This window comes from Dermacentor silvarum, chromosome 1 (genome assembly GCF_013339745.2).
Source record: "Dermacentor silvarum isolate Dsil-2018 chromosome 1, BIME_Dsil_1.4, whole genome shotgun sequence".
Classification (NCBI taxonomy): Eukaryota; Metazoa; Arthropoda; class Arachnida; order Ixodida; family Ixodidae; genus Dermacentor; species Dermacentor silvarum.
The window spans coordinates 134,350,329-134,368,554 of NC_051154.1; the positions used below are offsets into that span (position 1 = coordinate 134,350,329).

The 18,226-nt window shown below is 48.4% G+C and overlaps 1 protein-coding gene across 1 annotated transcript in view; it reads left to right on the forward strand.

The window, feature by feature from the left end:
* LOC119460212 (large neutral amino acids transporter small subunit 2-like) overlaps positions 1–12,649 on the forward strand; it is a 96,753-nt gene extending 84,104 nt beyond the window's left edge. The window contains 2 exon segments of the mRNA XM_037721407.2: positions 612–789; positions 8,481–12,649. Of these exon segments, the coding sequence (XP_037577335.2) occupies positions 612–789; positions 8,481–8,563 (261 nt within the window). The 3' untranslated portion in view covers positions 8,564–12,649.
* The last annotated feature ends 5,577 nt before the right edge of the window (positions 12,650–18,226 follow it).

The window sequence follows — 18,226 nt, forward strand, 5'->3', positions numbered from 1 at the left end:
ATTGTTAAGCAGAGAGTCGCCACCGGCCGCCCCGTCGGTCTGGTGCGCTCTTACTGCTTTTACCAGCTGTCACCAGCTAATGGCAGCTATTTCGAGTTATTACCTGCTATATCTGTATATATTTGTACATAATGTATAAAGTTTTCGTCTCATCTTCGCCTGCTTCAAGACTCAGTCTCTCGTCCTCACCCCGAGTCACAATACTATTCAACCCGGATAGCTACTGTCTTCGTGTGCGCTTTGTTTTCACGGGTCTGGTTCGTATTGAAGCGAGAGGCAGCACGAAGGGCAATTCGCTCGCTGCTGCTGCCGCTCTTCATCACGTCAGCGTCCTAGCAGCGACTGTCCGCGGTCATCGAGTGAGATGTGTTCGTGTTTTCCTGTGCGCAGGTGACACCATGCTTGCTAATTTAGTTACTAAACGAATGTTAACAGCAGTTGATACGGCCGATAAAACTAATGTCCTTAATATTTTGCACAGCTGTCTAATACCTTGCTATTGTAATCAATGCTTCTCCTTTCTGGCGAAACTGTACCCTGTGTGCCTTTGGCTTAGAGTAATTGTACGCCGGATCTTGATTATGTTTCTTCCTTTCTCCTTCCTCTTATAGGTTCCCCTTATCTTCCCCGTTGTGTTCCTGGCCATGTGCACCTTCCTTACGTTCATGCCCTTGTATGCCAGCCCCACGGAGACTGGAATGGGCCTTGTAATTCTTGTCACTGGCATTCCTGCTTATTACATATTCGTTATTTGGAGTCCGAAAAACAAAGTGATCCGAAAGTTTTCTGGTAAGCACAGCTTGGGTCATTTTTGCGCATTTTTATGAAACCTCAATGCATTAAATTTGTTTTGCTCGTGCCTTTTTGTGCCTAAACACTTGACAAAAGCTGTACATGAATAGAAGGGTGCAGAGAACTGATGAAGTACATCAAAGATGGAAGATGTTTACTGAGTGAACTTGCGCCTGCATAGATAGCACAGCTAGTCAGTAACGCGCAGTGATACTGCCAGCATGATTTTCTGATCGAATGGTGCGGCTGGCAGTCAGACTTTTATTTATAATGCGTCACGATAGCAAACAGCGGAAATCTCAGCGTGACTGTGCTATCCACATCGCGTGCATCTGATATTGGTCGACTTATTTTTGCACTCGCGACGTAATAGCGTTCTGATACCCGACACTCTTATTGTGCTGAAACAGAACTGTGACTGAGGCAGCACTGGTTTTTGCACCTCCTTGTCGTCTTGCTCCTGACCCTTACAAGATCGTGCGGCAAGAATTCGAGTACATGCTCGGGCTCGGCTACGTCCGCCTTTCATCTTGTCCATGATCATCGCCGCTACACATAGTCTCCAAGCCCTCCGTGACTGGAGACCGTGCGGTTACTACGGTGCCTCACCAAAATGACCGTACCGGACCGGTACCCCATCCCCCACATTCAGGACTTTACCGCGTTGCTGCATGGGTGCAGAATATCCAGCAAGATAGACCTAGTCAAGGCGTACCACCAAATCCCTGTGGAGCCTTCCGATGTACCAAAGACAGCCATAATAACACCTTTTGGCATGTTTGAGTACCTCCGGATGCCATTCGGTCTGCGAAACGCCGCACAAACGTTTCAACGATTTGTCGATCGGGTTCTCCGTCGTTTGAGCTGCTGTTTCGCTTACATCGACGACATCCTCGTCTTCAGCGCTTCAGCAGAAGAACACGCTCTTCACCTGAGCCATGTGTTCGAATGACTACGGAAGCACGGGCTGGTCGTGAACGGCCCGAAGAGCAAGTTTGGTGTCAGTGCTCTGCACTTCCTTGGCCATCGCGTCGATGCCCGCGGGATATCTCCTCCTGCCACTCGTGTGGAAGCCATAAATTACGACAATTCCTTGGGCTTGCCAGTTATTACCGGTGGTTCATTCCTTGCTGCGCTGTTATCTTGCAACCGCTCCACGCACTCCTGTCCGGTCAAACAAGAGCGAACGCTCCCATCTCCTGGACAGACGATGCCGAGACAGCTTTCAACTTCATCAAGGAAGCTCTCACCAACACTACTCTGCTTGGACATCCCAAGTGCGACGCCCTGATGTCACTCACGGTGGATTCCTCGGACGTCGCCGTCGGAGGAGTGCTGCAGCAGTTGGTCCACGGAGTGTGGCAGCCGGTCGCGTTCTTCTCGCGAAAGCTCTCGCAGGCCGAGCGTAGATACAGCGCTTTCGGTCGTGAACTGCTGGCGGCCTATTTGGCCGTGAGACATTTCCGCCACTTCCTCGAAGGTCGGCAATTTTACGTCCTCACCGACCACAAATCACTCACATACGCTGCGACCGCTGCCAACTCTGCCCACACTCCCCGTGAGATTTGCCAACTTGCCTACATATCCAAATTCACGAGCGTCATTCGGCACATCAGCGGCAGAGACAGCCCACTCGCTGACGCACTATCCCATCTACAAGTCAACGCAACCGTCGACGAGTGCCCCCCTGTGGATTTTGCAGCTATGGCTACATCACAGCGAGAGGACAGTGAACTACAGGGCTTACGACTGAAGAATAATTCCCTCCAACTTCAAGACGTGCAATTTCCAGGCTGCAATATTCCCTTGGTTTGCGACTTATCTACAGGTTGTCCTTGGCCCTACGTTCCGTCACAATTTTGCCGCACCGTTTTCGATGCCATGCATTCCTTGTCGCACCCTGGTATTCGTGCGACTCAACACCTTGTCACTACATGATACCTGTGGCCACGCATGAATATTGACCTCCGACGCTGGACACGGGATTGTCTCCAGTGCCAGCAAACGAAAGTTCACCGCCACACCGTCAGTCCGCTGGGTACTTTCAGGCCTCCTGACGCGCGCTTCAGCCACATGCACATCGACCTGGTCGGTCCTTTGCCGCCATGCAAGGACAACCGCTATACCTTAACGTACATAACATACGATGGCGAGCCATCGGCGCTTAACGAAGTGGCGCCTAAGCACGCAGCTCCGCGCGCCGCGCGCTCGAGTAGGGAGCGATCGGGCCAGTAGCGTTCGGTGATCGCTACTGCGTTCGCTACGTTCGGTGATCGGGCCAGTAGCGTTCGGAGGCACGCTTCGTCTCGACCGACGAGAAAATAAATGTGTTAGATCGTAAGCTACATGTCTTCCCACAGAACTATTATGTAGTATACAAAGCACAACACGGTGTGCGGCAAAAGTGAAAAATAAAAACGAAGTGCACGTGACAATGCCTCTCCTTTTAGAACAATCTTCGCTAAGCTATCAAGAAGCAATGGAAAACAGCAAACTGAAATTTGTGCAAAATGATGCTTCAAGAATATACAAATTTGACAATTTAAAGGGTCAGACAACCGTTCAGTACACAAAATGAAACAGCCCCGCTGATGCAAAGGTCGTGCCTCGTATTGACTGAAACGAGCACCGGTTTACTCATTAAACGAAGATTTTTATTTTAATTCGTCACAAAACACAAGTAGGTTGCTTTATCACGTGTCCTCCCATTAATGTATGCGACTCCTGGTCATTTATTAAATATTGAAATGCAATACATTTTTATTAGAAGGCTGTGTGGTGCAGCGCGAAACAGGACGAGTGACACAGAGAAACGAGGACGAGCGCTTATACTCGTTTGTCGGTGTCCCTCGTCCTGCTTCGCGCTGCACCACACAGTCTCATGGAAAACCAACTAGCCAAAACCATCATCCTTTTAATTTATTGCAAGTTTTTTTAACAGCGGAGCTGTTTCATCCGGCCGTCAGTCCGTGTGTCGCGAACAAAACCTCGCTGAGTGATGACGTCACCTGCGTTGCCTAGCAACCACCTCGCGGAGCGGCGTGTACTTCGCCTCCTCTCCGTGCCGTGCACATGTTGCCTTGACATAGGACGTTAAGGAGAGGGAAGGAGAGCATGCGCGCGGCGCGCGCTATACTCGGGAGAGAGAAAGATAAAATGAGAGTGAGAGAGAGAGAGAGAAAGAAAGAAATTGTAGCAGCACCAACGAGGCAACGCGCAGAGCTGCTGCCGACGCCGTCCGAGATTCCCCGTTTCCCCGCGTTCGCGCCAAACGTGCGCGGTGTCCGTGACAGCAGCAGGCACCCCTGGCGGCGGCTCGACAGGTTTCGACCAGCCAAGCACCGGCAAGTGTGGAGGCGCAGCTTGGCCGTGACGTCACCGGGGAGATATAGCTCGGAGCCGCCGCGACGGCGGCAGAACTCTCGTTGACTCTGTGGCAAGTACATCTATAGCCTTGACATGGGACGACCAAAGAAGATCCGGACACCCGGAGAAGAAGCCGCTCATCTTGAAGTGCGTCGCGCGGCCATGCGAGAATCTGCGCGTCGGCGGTGAGACCGATTCGGAATACTGTGCCTAGCAGCACTTAGCATTTCTTAGCAAAACTTAGCCAAGCCTAGTAAAACCAGGAAGAAGCTAGGTCGATCACTAGCTCAGCTGTTGACTCCAGCCTTGCACCACTAGTGCAAGCTAGCCACAATTTTTTTTTGTAAATTACATTGCACAGCTAAACCTTCGATTGTTGTGAGTAGAAAAGTGGCCCTTCGTTCGCGTGACGGCTTGCAGTGATGGGGGCATTTCAAAATCTTGGTCATCACTTTCGCTGCCGTGGAAACATCGCGGCTAGGTGCTTGTTCGTACGAATTTAGGTTCTTCTTTCGCACGCGAGCTAGAATATCCAATTAACAAATCGCTGAGCTTTTGCAGCGACGATATCTTTCCGAATGTCAACACAGTTAAATCACGTGTGGGTCTACCGCGCCGACTCTTGCAAAAGCGTGGTTTCATTTTGAATGTCTTGGCTTGGCCATCAGCAGAATAATGACGTCAGGGACAAGCCATGACGTAGGCGTGTACTTAGGGGAAAAAAAGCTGTATAAATAAAAAAAAAATGCTCTGTACAGCAACGCACACTTATTGTAGCAGTTTTTTTTATTTTCAAAAGTGCTGAAAAGGTTGAAAAAGTGAAAAAAGGTTGAAAAGTGGCACTCACTCCTGCGAAAAACCACCCATCGCTCTGCTTTCTCAGTTTGCGACGCGGGAAATCGACATCGCTCTCACTTTTCAGTGCTGCTGGCGTTGGGACTCCTACTTTTTTAAACATTGCACAGATGGAAAAATTCTGCTTACAAAATTTTTATGCGCTTTTGGAAGTAGCTGCTGCAGGAATAGACACTCCAAGGATTAGCTTTTCGTTGCGTCATAAAAAGCTTGGCCTTAAACATCGGTTATCGGTCCTATTAAGCTCCGCCTGGACACCACGAAGAGTGTTTTAGTTTCTGGGCACACAGGCGGGCACGCTTCGTCTTTTCGGCTTCTGTATAACCTGTATAGTCTGAAGTGAAGGCGCGAAAACGACGACGGACGAAGAGAGAGCGCACACACACAGGGCGCAGTCGTCCGTCGTCGTTTTCGCGCCTTCACTTCAGACCATGCGCAACCAACACGCCCAACTATTAATCCTAACTGTACAGTCTGTCTATATATTTTGTAAGGTGTCATACAGGGTGATCAAAGTTAAGTTGGCAGTTTTTTTAATTAGGCGCTGAGACGTACGTGAAGACCACCTCTACAGTACGGTTAAGTGGCGAGGGGGACACAAAGTGATATGATAATTATCTCGGTTAGCAGTGTTTTAACAAAAATTAAATAATTAACTTTTGTCTGGCTGCTGTAAGCAGGCAGGTTTGTATTGAAAAGTTAGAGGCAGTCGTGTTTCTATAGAGTTCCACTTGGTAGAATTCTTCTAGCGTATCCGTGCTTTGAGATATCCAACTGCGAAGTTTAATTGCCGTTCGCATGATTACGCATGCAAGGCAGTGACGACCGGCGCAAAGCTCCTCCCTTATGTGACGCGTTTTTTGCGTACGGTGTTTAGTCTGACAACAGGGAAGAGGCATAGGCAAAAGTGATAACTGCCCTCCTTTCACTCTCGGCTGGCGTAATCGCAAAGCGCAGAAGTCGAAACCGCTATCAAAACACGGAACCGCGCAGCCTGTAACGATGGTAGCTTCTGTTATACCGAGATAAGGGAGGAACTTTGCACCGGTGGCGGCAGCTGCCGCCATCGTTACAGGCTGCGAAGTCGCGTGTTACGACAGCGGTTCCGTGTTCTTCGATTTTTTTATTTCGCCCCGTTGTCAAACTAAACGCCGCACGTAACAGCCGCGTCACATCAGGGAGGAGTTTTGCGCCGATAACTCTCTTGCATGCGTAATCATGCGAACGAAAATTAAAATTTGGAATCGGATATCTCGGAGAACAGACACGCTAGAAGAATTCTTCCAACTGATACTGTGTAGAAACATGACTGCTTCTAACTTTTGAATACGAACATACCCACTTACTGCAGTCAACAAAAAGTTAATTGTTCAATTTTTGTTAATTTTGCTGCTGACAGCGATAATTATCACCTCACTTTGTGCCTCCCTGGCCACATAACTTATATGCACATGTGGTCTTCGCGTGCCTCCCAGTGCCTAATTTTAAGAAAACCACGAAGCTTAATTTTGAACACCTTGTAAATAAGTCAAGCGGTCAATGAAAAAATATTTCACGAATGAAATTTGTTCTGAATTGAGCCCCCGGAGTCCGTATTCACCAAATTTCTCTTAGGCAAGTGCTGGCTGAAATAGGCCATCGCCCCTGCGATGTTCTCTTAGTTCACACCGATCGCTAGCTTCCACACAATCGGAAGCACTTTACGTAAAAGATATTTTGTGAATACAAGCCCTGAGCCCATATTATTGAATTATTATTTTCATTTTCCATGCTGTTTGCCCTTCGTTGCACCTGCTGCCATCGGTATATATCATCCGCTCTTTGGAACAAATAATAAGTGAACAGGGGCGCTATAACGTAAAATGATTCCAAACTGTTTTGATTCCAAACTGCTGACGTCAAATTTACGTAACCACCGACGCAAGCATCGGGCGGTGACCCGCAGCGTTATATCAACAACCCAATCAAACACTCTCCTCGTTTATAGGAGGTCACCTTTCTTCGCTTTCAAAACCAATAACAGTGCCTACACTCAGCAGTTTTTCTTATCTAATTGGCTGACAAGAGGCGAGGAGCACGCTCTAGTGGAGAGGGTTTCGATGGGGCCGAGCCAGCACAGTGAAAATAGATAACCGCATGAAGAGGGTGGGGCCCCCTTCTCCGATTGGTCCGCTTCGCCTTACTTAGCTTGCGGTGGCTGGGCGAAAATCGCGGCGGCCTGCAACTGAAGGATAAGAATGCCGCTAAAGGCCGTTTATAGTCCGACGTAACGTGAGCGCGCACGCTACGTCACGTTGGCGAAAACGACCCCCTCTATAGTCGGGCGCACCGGCGCAGCCAACGTAACCGGTGGCTTCGGCGCGCCCCGACGTGCCCGGCGCCGAATTGGCTCCTGACCCATTCGCGCGTTGGTCGCGTCGACAGCGCCGACCCACAATGCATTTCGCGCGAAGAAATAAAGGCGCCCACGCCGCTTCGCCGATGGTTTAAAGCGGTGCGCGGGCTTGGGATCGTTCTGCGCATGCTCCGAAGATAACAGCCAACGGCGTGCGCGTCAGAGTATTGAGGAGATAGCGTTTCGGCTGGCGCAGCGTAACCGGCGTAGCGTGACCGGCCGCAAACGACGCTGGCCCGCTCGCTGGAAACGTCGGACTATAAACGGGCCTTAAAACGGATCCTCAGCAAGGAAGAGTTGGCAGAGCGATGTCGTATGCATGCCGAAAGGGCTCGATAACGTTTTACTGCCACGCAAAAAGGTTTATCATGCGCAAATAAATACATGCTCACTGGCAGGTGCGAGAATCGAGGGCCTGAGCGATCGGCGGGCAGCCATCTTCTATTCCTTTCGGAACGGGGCAGTCTGTGGCTATTCAGAAAATTTTTCAGTTTTTTTCGGCATATTTATGCATTTTTTTTCTCGTACACGTCACTGTGACGTGGTGAGTTTTCGCGGTTTTGTGAGGTCGCGTGACAGACAGGCGAAGTGGGCGTAGCCAGAAAACATTGGACCAATAGCAGAGTGCTAATGGTTGAAAGGCGTCGAATCAGGAACGATTATTTTTCTTTTGTGCGGTTTAATCATACATAATCAGTGTGTACACGTTATATCAGATGGGGAGCTATCGCGGTTTTCGTGACGTCGCGTGACAGACAGGCGAAATTGAGAGTGGCCCGAGAATGTTTTGACCAATCGTGGAGGCTGATTGAAGAAATTGGAATCAAAACAGTTTGGAATCATTTTACGTTATAGCGCCCCAGAATCGCCTTTACGAAGAGTCCTTACGAAATATGGCCCCTGATTTTAAAAAAAAATTCGTTCGTTTGCAATAACTTTTTTGTGTGCAATCGCTAAGTGAAATTTTACATTGAGCCGATGTATTCATTTCAATTTAAATCTGTTTTATCGACATAGAGCGTACTATTGTAAAAAGTTGCAATACTAACATGTGTATTGCTTTTTTTTTCAGAATTTATGACAATAGAGATGCAGAAGTATCTGGAAGTCATACTTCCTGAGCAAGAAGAAAAGCTTCTGGAAGTTGAATCCTGAAGGCTGCAATCATGCTTTCAGGAACTTAATTCTAAAGGACCAGTCAGCTCACTTACTGCAGTGTGCGTTCTCATACAGAACCCGTGTCGCTTCAATATGGGAACAACGACGTCAAAAACCAGGAAAACACCGGTGTATGTTGATTTTTGTCAGATTGTTAAAATACTTGTCCTGCCCAAGCATTACTGAATGTTGCTATACCGAAGAAAGAATGACTTAACTTCTTGTAGTGAGCCGGAAACCTACTTGTAAACTGACATGATGAACTGGAGGGACGTGAACAGGGGCCGAATTCACAAAGCTTTTCGTTCATAAGTACTCTTGCCATTTGCCGACCGCCTTCGCTAATGTTATGTCTAACACCACGATTGGCTGACACCTGCTTCTACGAACAGTTTTAGCGAACGAACGTTTTTGTGAATCCGGCCCCAGAGTCGTGACGGTAGTAACAAGTCAAACTTCAATTTTTTCATTAGCAGGTAAATGCGCTCGAAAAAGTATTATCGTGTGTTGATTACTCGTCTTGCAGTGCCTTGGAAGGTTAGGAAATATTTACCATTTTCTGAGACAGGAGAACGTGCGAATCAGTAGGCGTTACTCTTTCAAGGAATAGCGCTAATTTTTATCACAATGTTGCTTTTAGCCTTCTGATTGCTGCTTCGTCTAATCTTGCAAAATCTAGCTCAAGTAAGAAAAAGAAAAAAGATGTGAAGATATTTAGCGCGAGTGCCGGGAGTGGTTTTATTTCTCGAAGGGTACTGCGGCTCTTCACTCAGTTTTGATTGCTGTTCCAAAATTACTTTAACGTAAAACAAAGTGTCACTTCATCATGCCTTGAGTGCTGTTGCATTGTCGTCGTTGCCGTGAAGGAACATTTGGCGATGGTGTCAAGTGAAAGGAAACGTTCCATCCACGCAAAAAATTATACGTCCTACCTTTCGGAGTACTGTATTTCGCACTCCAAAGGCAGCTGAGCTGTAGTCAAGCTTATGCGGGCAGCTGTCTCTACGCGAAAGGAAAACAATTTGTCTCCTAGCTTCCGGCCAGAGATAGTTTCCCCATCACCGCGTGCACGCCAACGCGTCCGTTTACAGTCGCCGGCGGTTCTGACGTGCATCGCGTCACTTGAAGCGCCATCTGATAACCGGCATCATCAAAAGATGGCACTGGTTGTGGCGTTAGACAGGGGTCGTATAACGTGAAACTGTTCCATTCGGACTGCCGTTTTCCAGGCGTTTCATTCCGCGTCAATTCTCCCTGTGCAATCTGAATATCGTGTGCAGGCTGACCACTAGCTTGGTATATCTTTTCTCGAAAATCCTCCTTGCAGCATTGTGCTGAGTCTGAATGTAACAGCACTTATGGGACATTTCAATATTCCCATTTGATCTCGTGCAAATAAGTTGTCGTAAAACGCCGGCGTAATGATGGCTTCACAAGCCAAGTGCCATGTGTGTCCTTTATATGGTGGTTTTTGGTGGCCGAAAGAAACGTCAGAAAGAATTTTTGAGCATGTAATTAACGGAGGTCTAGATCGCCTTTCTGTGCATTTCATTTCGGGCTGGTAGAGGCTATGCAATAGACACTAACACCTTGTTTGTGTTCTTTAGCTGATAGTTCAAAATTTTGTGTTTACAACAGTTTGACATGATCCAGTTCTTTGTTTGTTGCTGGGGTTGGTTGTTGTTTTTTAGCTGGTGTACTTTAATCATATTTTTTACTCTGTGCCACAGGAGCACAAACACATGTTGTTCGGTTCATTTAAAATTGCATGAAGCCATACCGTTACTTGTGATAGAGGAAATGAAAAGAAGAAAGCACAATGATGATTGTCGATTTTTGGAACCATGTTTTTGTAATGTTGTCGAAAAGTAGAATTTACTTTTTATGATATCGTGGCATACCTTTCGATAGGCTTGCAAGTGGGGGTAGCTTAGTAAGTAGTGGGCGCAACATATCAGAGTCGAAAATATTTTTAATGCTGCCTCGGTGCTCAAGGCTTAAGGAGCTCTTAATAGTCTTCTTGATAAAAATAGTTTTAAGGAAATTAGTGCCGATAGACGCTCAGTGATAGTATGATGACGGTTAAGGAAGTATCACTTGTGGCACTTTTTTGTATTCAACATTGCACCGTGTTGCCAGAGCATTGTAGCACAAGTGCCAAATATCGTCTTTTTGTGTTGATTTTTATACATCTTACATTGGCTCGTCTTTTTCCAGTGGTAACGCACCTTAGCCATTGGTTGAGGCAGGTTCGTTCTTTCTTTCTATCGCATAGCATAGTTTTTGTTCACTGATGGTGGCAAATGAGAGCTAGGGCTGTTAGGACAGGATATCGAATGTGCCAGAATTGTGTTTTCCAATAAGTACTGTATGTACGCTGTGGAGTGTTTCAATTTTCACCCTGGCTATGACATAGCAAATTTTGACATTTTCTTTCTAAATCGCGCGACGCGTTTTCCACAGCAAGTGCCATATTATTTTGTTGAGAAACGCATTTATTCAAAGTACATGAGAGTCGACGGTGGTAGCAGAGTTAAACGCCAGCGAAGTGGTCCGAAGAGAGTTTACAGCGTTTGCGTATGTTGTTCCGTGGTGAGGCACTGTATGAATATAAGTCTTTGGTAAATGAAAAGCAAACACTGAAGCTTTTGAAAGGAGGTGGTAGTCAAATTAGATTATTACATTTTCGTCCATTGTTATAGCCAGTGACAGGGACGTACAAAACCTTAGTTGCGTCTGCAGGCTGGGAGCAATTTCTTGCCTGCTTGGGCTACTAGTCACTTAGTGAGTGTTACATGATTTACATGCATGGTTATCGTTGTTTACGTTGAGGAAAGCGACTCAGGTATGTTGAGATGTCATGTGTAAAGCAGGCTGAGAAAATGGTTGATATGCGATGGTTCAGGTAAGCACAGGAAAAGCTATGCCCAGCTCTAAAGGATAATGTCTACACGGAAACAGCATTATAGACATCAAAATACCTCTTAATGTTGCATCATTTGCTGTGGCACTCCAGTGAATATATTCAAGAGCATTTGAGTGCATTTAGTTATTGCGTGGAATCATAAAGGCGAACCTTGCTACGAGCGGGCATAACACGCTTGCTTAATTGTGTTTGTGCACCGCATGCCTTGCAGCTTATTTGGTCATGTCTGCCGCGCTGGGGTCCTCGACTGTGTTTGAATCACATTTCCTATCATCGTTTGGCTACAGCTACATGACATATTTGTTACTTTTCTAAAAGCATTTAATAGTTGTGCTTCGATACACTGCAACTCATATTCTATTCCAACGACATCTGGTAGGGACGGCTGCTGACCTTGATTTTTTTTCTTTTGTGTCCCCTCACTGGTATCTGAAAGTCACAAACTTAAATGTGATTTTATTTGCTTTTTTATACCATAATGTGAACCAACGACAGTACACATAATGCATCATATTGAGCATTTTCTCATACCTCACTGTTTTTGTTATCCATGTTGGTGTGTGGTTCACTATGCATTTAGCAACAGCATTAGGCCAGACGTTGCAATTTCGGACAGTTGTAGCGTATAGTTTGAAAACAGCTGACAGAAGTGGCTAACAAAAGGCTAGAGTTTTAAGGTTTCCATGTGACTTTGGCCTATATATCTGTACGGACCACCTATTTCAAACAAGGCTTAAAAGCGACCTGACGACATTCCTGTTTGCATTTTCGTCCATTTAATTCCTTCATAATCATCTGTGTGTTCATTTGTGTTAAGGTGCAACTACAATGATGAAAAAAGAGGCAAAGCAAAGAAACGACCACGTTGGCGAGTGACGTTGCATGTCACCTTTAAACCGATTCTCATAGTATAGTCAACATTCCACGTCTTGTGCTCTACAAATGCCTGTCCAAATAACCTTTGTATTCATGTCGTTTTCTCAGTGTGGTTTGGAACGTGTATATCTTTACATTTTCTAAAGAACATACTTTACTGCCTTTTTGCCTTCTTGCTTTTTTGAGCAACCTGGTACTAGAAAGCAAGCTTGCTCGAGGTTTGACAGAAGACAACCTGTACAGCACTTTTTGGTCAATAAATTGTTTTTTGTACAAATCTATTATGGGTGCTTTCATATCCAGCTTTCAGGGTGGTGATGATATGTTGATAATTTATTGACATCTCCTTTGAAACGGGGCAGTGGCAGTCACCTAGCCTGGTTGATTCAATCAGATATGCTATACACGTTTTTAATTCTTGTATGTTTGCATACATCTCCTTAATCTTTTTTTCTTCCTCCAGACTTTTCCATCTACCTTGTACCGCTATCTATGCCTATAACGGACCCGGTCGTATCAATCTCTTCCCTGCTTTTTTTCAACCAAAGTAGTGCATGGATTACGAAACCGTAGCGACCACTTAATTTCTTGAGAATGGCATCAAATGTCTGTCATGATATGCTGGGCAGCAACAAAATTGAAATGTCTGTGGCCAACGGAGCGGGGGACCGCGAACTCGCAGCGCGCACTGGACATAGACAAAGTATTACAGGGCACACACGGTTGTCGAAGGTCAAGTGCTGCAGTTCATTGTCAAAAACAGACCGACAAGGCGATAAGAGTCTGCCATGACAGCTGAACAGCAATAACGACAAATCAACACCCGTAGTCGCACGTGTACACAATCATCGCTAGCAGATACAACAAGGAGCAATCCACACTAAGCGTGGTAATTAACGACCGTGACTCTGCTTGATTTCGCAGGGAATACTGGTCTGGAACATTCTGCAGATACTCTTCAACAAACCTGCAGAACCATTAAAAAAATCGCAGTTTCGCCCGAAAGGCGAAGCATCGATTGCGATAGCAAATTAGTAGACAGCTATACGAACTAAGGTTAGTAGTTTTATCGGCCGTATAAACTTGTAAACATTTGCTTACTAACTAAATTAAAAAAATGTAACAGTTTCGCCCTAAGGGCGAAGCAATGAATGCGATAGCAACACAGCAATGTCATACGAAGTAAGGTGAGCGGCTTTGGTAGCAATATGAATTGTAGTAAACATGAGCTGATTAAGTAAGCAGGTGTGCTGCGGCGTAAGTAGACCGACATGAAGAGAGACTCGATGACCACGAGAAGGCGCGTGTGAAACGGTGGTGTTGATGAGAAGCGCTGCCCGTGGGCAGCGCGTGCGAAGGGACACACCTGTAGCGCTGCACTGCCGATCCGGGCAGCATTGCATGTGTAGCGTGCGTTGGAAAATGTGGCCCGACTATTACTAACTGTGGTGTGAGCGCGCACAAACATGAATAGATCACACTGAATGACTGCAGACAACGACTGTCAAAACGCTGGCAGCAAGCGCATATACGCCGCAGCGGGCGAAGGTACGTGCGGTCTATCGCTTCAACGGAAACTGAGCGGCGAATGCACAGCGCATAAAGGTCAGAGCCGTGTGGAGATAAGAGACGGTGCGAGCGAGCGACGAGCGCGGTTGTTGGCAGAGTAGAAATGCGCCCCCCCCCCCCCCCCCCCCGCTCCCTCCGGCGCTCGCTTCCCGCTTCCTTGCTTGCGCGTGGAAGATTGAGTGCGTTCGCTCTCCGTGACAGCGTGCGTCTCCGCACGCTTCCGCTCGGGCATAAGCCGCGCGGCGAAGATTTTATCTATACGGAACCTCACGGCGACGCCGACGGCAGAAATCCGGTGGAAGAGTCCATATAATTGCTATCGCAATAAAACACGATGTAACGCGTGCACAGGTAAACAAACACATCTCGCTCGATGACCGCGGAAACTCGCTGTCAAAACGCTGGAGTGAGGGTACGCCACGCTAGTGGCAAAAACGCGCGGCAAAGACACGGTCCGATTCGGTGTCCGATCCGGCGTCCGACGTGCCGGAACGGCAGCCGGAACCGAGGCGTTTTGCCGTGCCGAAGCGCCGGATCGGATGCCCGGCGTGCGACAAACTGAACAGATTTTCACCGTCCGACGCGTCCGACAACCGCACCGTCGTTTGGCCGCAGCCAATGACAGCGCGCCTGGCATGTGACGTTCTCTGACGCTCCCTCCAGAGAGGCGGAGCCGGCGGGCCGGTCTCTCGTCGCCTCTTTTTTATTGCGATAGCAAATATATGGACACTTCAACCGGATTTCTGCCGTCGGCGCGGCCGTCGTCGTCGCCGTCGCCGTGAGGTTCCGTATAGATAAAATCTTCGCCGCGCGCCGTATGCCCCAGCGGAAGCGTGCGGGGACGCGCGCTATCACGGAGAGCGAACGCACTCAATCTCCCACGCGCAAGCGAGGAAGCGGAAAGCCAGCGCCGGAGGGAGCAGGGGGGGGGGGGGGGGGCACTTCTTTGCCAACAACCGCGCTCGTCGCTCGTCCGCACAGTCTCTTATCTCTCCCACGCGCAAGCAAGGAAGCGGGAAGCCAGCGCCGGAGGGAGCGGAGTGGAGGGGGGGGGGGCGCACTTCTACTCTGCCAACAACCGCGCTCGTCGCTCGACCGCACCGTCTCTTATCTCCACACGGCTCTGACCTTTATGCACTGTGCATTCGCCGCTCAGTTTCTGTTGAAGCGATAGACCGCACGTACCTTCGCCCGCTGCAGCGTATGGGCTTGCTGCCAGCGTTTTGACAGTCGTTGTCTGCAGTCATTCAGTGTGATCTATTCATGTTTGTTTGTGCGCGCTCACACCACGCTTGTTCATTCAGTTAGTAATAGTCGGGCCACATTTTCCAACTCACGCTACACATGTAATGCTGCCCGGATCGGCAGTGCAGCGCTACAGGTGTGTCCCTTCGCACGCGCTGCCCACGGGAAGCGCTTCTCATCAACACCACCGTTTCACACGCGCCTTCTCGTGGACATCGAGTCTCTCTTCATGTCGGTCTACTTACGCCGCAGCACACCTGCTTACTTAATCAGCTCATGTTTACTACAATTTATATTGCTACCAAAGCCGCTTACCTTACATCGTATGACATTGCTGTGTTGCTATCGCATTCATTGCTTCGCCCTTAGGGCGAAACTGTGACATTTTTTTTTTCATGCAGGCTGCAACAGCATGGCTACAATTCGTTTCTGACACGAAATAGTTACCAGTTCGGTAAAATTATCTCGAACCTGTACCTGTTCTCCAAAGCCGCGCCTAGTACTAGCACTCGGCTACTTGCGAGATCGGCCGGGAGCCGCGATGCGACAGCATTTCGCAGGTAGACAGCACACACTGAATGTCTGAGCGAGGCTACTCGCATAGCTTGCACGCTTGTCCTTCGCATCGACGGCGTCGAGTAATCCAAGTGTATTTAATTACGGGTAACCTACGTGTACAGTGTTAATCGTGTTGGCAAAAATAAGCGCACTTCGACGAGCTCGGACTGGATTGCAAGAGCCGTCGGCCGTGGCGTCCGCCGAGCTAGGCCTACCGGCCCTATCGCTGGCTGTCGGCGGAGCCGTCAGTGGAGCCGTCAGTGGAGCACACCGCTGCTTAGTGTTTTGTCGCTCGCAAAGACGTAATTTTAGTGACAGTGTTCGCGTAAAGCGAGGCCGCATTGCGCAAAGTTGTTTATTTTGTATTTCTTGACGAGGATGCGAAGTCTTCCGAGCGTACAAGCTGTGGCGCAAAATCTGGGCGGAGCTTAGGCGCCGCTCGCTCGTTCGGATGCCCGTCTCGTGTGCCCCGAATCGTCGTATGCCGCATGCCGGAGCATGCGGCGCTGCACATCGGATCGGACGCCGAATCGTACCGTGTGTCTCCTGCTTTATGCCGCGCGCGGCAAAAGCGGCAGGAATCGGGGGTTTTGCGGCGTGCCGTGCGAAATGGGTTCGAGACCCATTTCTGCGGCGAAGAACCAATCAAGAGCGACGAGGGTGACGTCACGGAGCCATCACACCGGACCGCCGCTGGTCCGCGCCGGGTTTTCAATCGAAAATCGTCGTCTCTCGCATGAAACAACGAGTACTCGCGGTGTTGCTCGCGCGTTCGGAGAGCGCGGGAGATCTTATCGCGCAGCCGCGCGGGCGCTTGCCACGGTGGCGTCGCGGCAAGGCTCTGACGCGCGGCAACTTGCCGCCCGCGGCATGACGCGCGCATTTTTTGCCGCTAGCGTGGCCGTACGCTGAGGAGGCTCGAAAACAGCATCGAGCTAATTGACCTTCGTGCCGTCTCTCGCATCAACACGATCTGAGCGGTGAGAACGCAGCACGCACAAAGGTACGAGCCGTCTCGGTGCTGCCTCCAACGCAGATCGCTTTCAAGATAGGGCGCGCGCGACCGCCCAATACGGATGCGCAACAACGTCGCGCTCCCCCCTCCCTCCCCTCGGAGTCTGCGCGCGACGGAAGACGTTGCGTTTCCGCCCCGCTTTCCTCCCTGCGCGCGCGATTAAGCCGCGATCGTCGGCTCCCCTCGCATGCTTTCACTTGCACATACAGAATACGGTGCGCGGCGACGGTGTTATCGCCCTTGAACTTTATGCGGAACATCATGGCGACGAGTATACGGCAGAAATGCGCCTGGAGTGTCCATATAATAAAACCATATTATATATATATATAATATATATTATATATATATAATAAATAAATATATATAAAACCGGACCACTCCCCACTTCACTTCGTAGTTTTGGGCTTTCTTTTCTTCTGTTATTTTCAGTGATTTTCTACGCTAAAACTCGATAATTACAGCAAGATATCGTTTGTGTTATCGCGCGCTGGGGCGCATGCGAACGAGAAGCGACTACGCGGCATGATGCGTTTCTTATGCAGGCTAATAAAGGCGCGCGCTGATCCCGAAACCTTTGCATTGTACGGGCAATAAAATTTACGCTGCTACAGAACGTTATCGACCAACGATATTGCTCGTAACTTAAGTAAGCTAGGAAGATACTTGCAGCATCAAGTTATGCAGGTAGTGAAGCCGCATTTCCCGGTCATAGACTGCTTAAGATAATGATCACTATCTGACTAATCCGAACCTTGCGGTACAATCGTGTGGGCACGTTGTCCGCGAGAAAACGAAAAATGTGCAATTAAAACGTGCCAATTAATTCCGAACATCTACTACAAGATCCCTTGACATGTTCAAAACAACTAAAGGCCATCGATTTGCAAGGTATGTCGCTTTGCCATGTGCATGACTGACTGCATTAGTCGCGTATATCTCGCTTCACGTGTTCGATAACGTCACGCTTTCGGATGGAACTTATTTGTAAATGTATATGCGGGTAGTTTTAAAATTTGCCACCGGAGTTTAACGGCCGTTAAATCTTTCTAGAGACTACTGTGCTTTCAATTTCTGCGATAGTACCTAGAGCAAAATATGACCCATATCGGCACTTGAAACATCCTAACTATTATCGTAGATCGTATAAAACCTTAAAATCAGACCGAAGGACTAGCGCTGTTGCGTAAAACTACTAAACCAACCGAAATTCCGTGGCAGTTTGTCGGAAACCGAAGCACGCGACGGCGCTGAAGCAGACGGTCCGGCAAGTGTTACTAGTTTCATGGCAGTCGGCACCACGGTTTCTCCTCGCCCCCAATACAATATCTAATGAACTCAACTAATGAAATCGATGGTTCGACGACATCTCATCGGGTCAGGAGGAGGCATGTTTAGCGAATTAAATAATGTAAACGCAAACCAAAGCTATCCTTGGTCGGCGTTTTCACCATAACATTCGTTCAAAGTA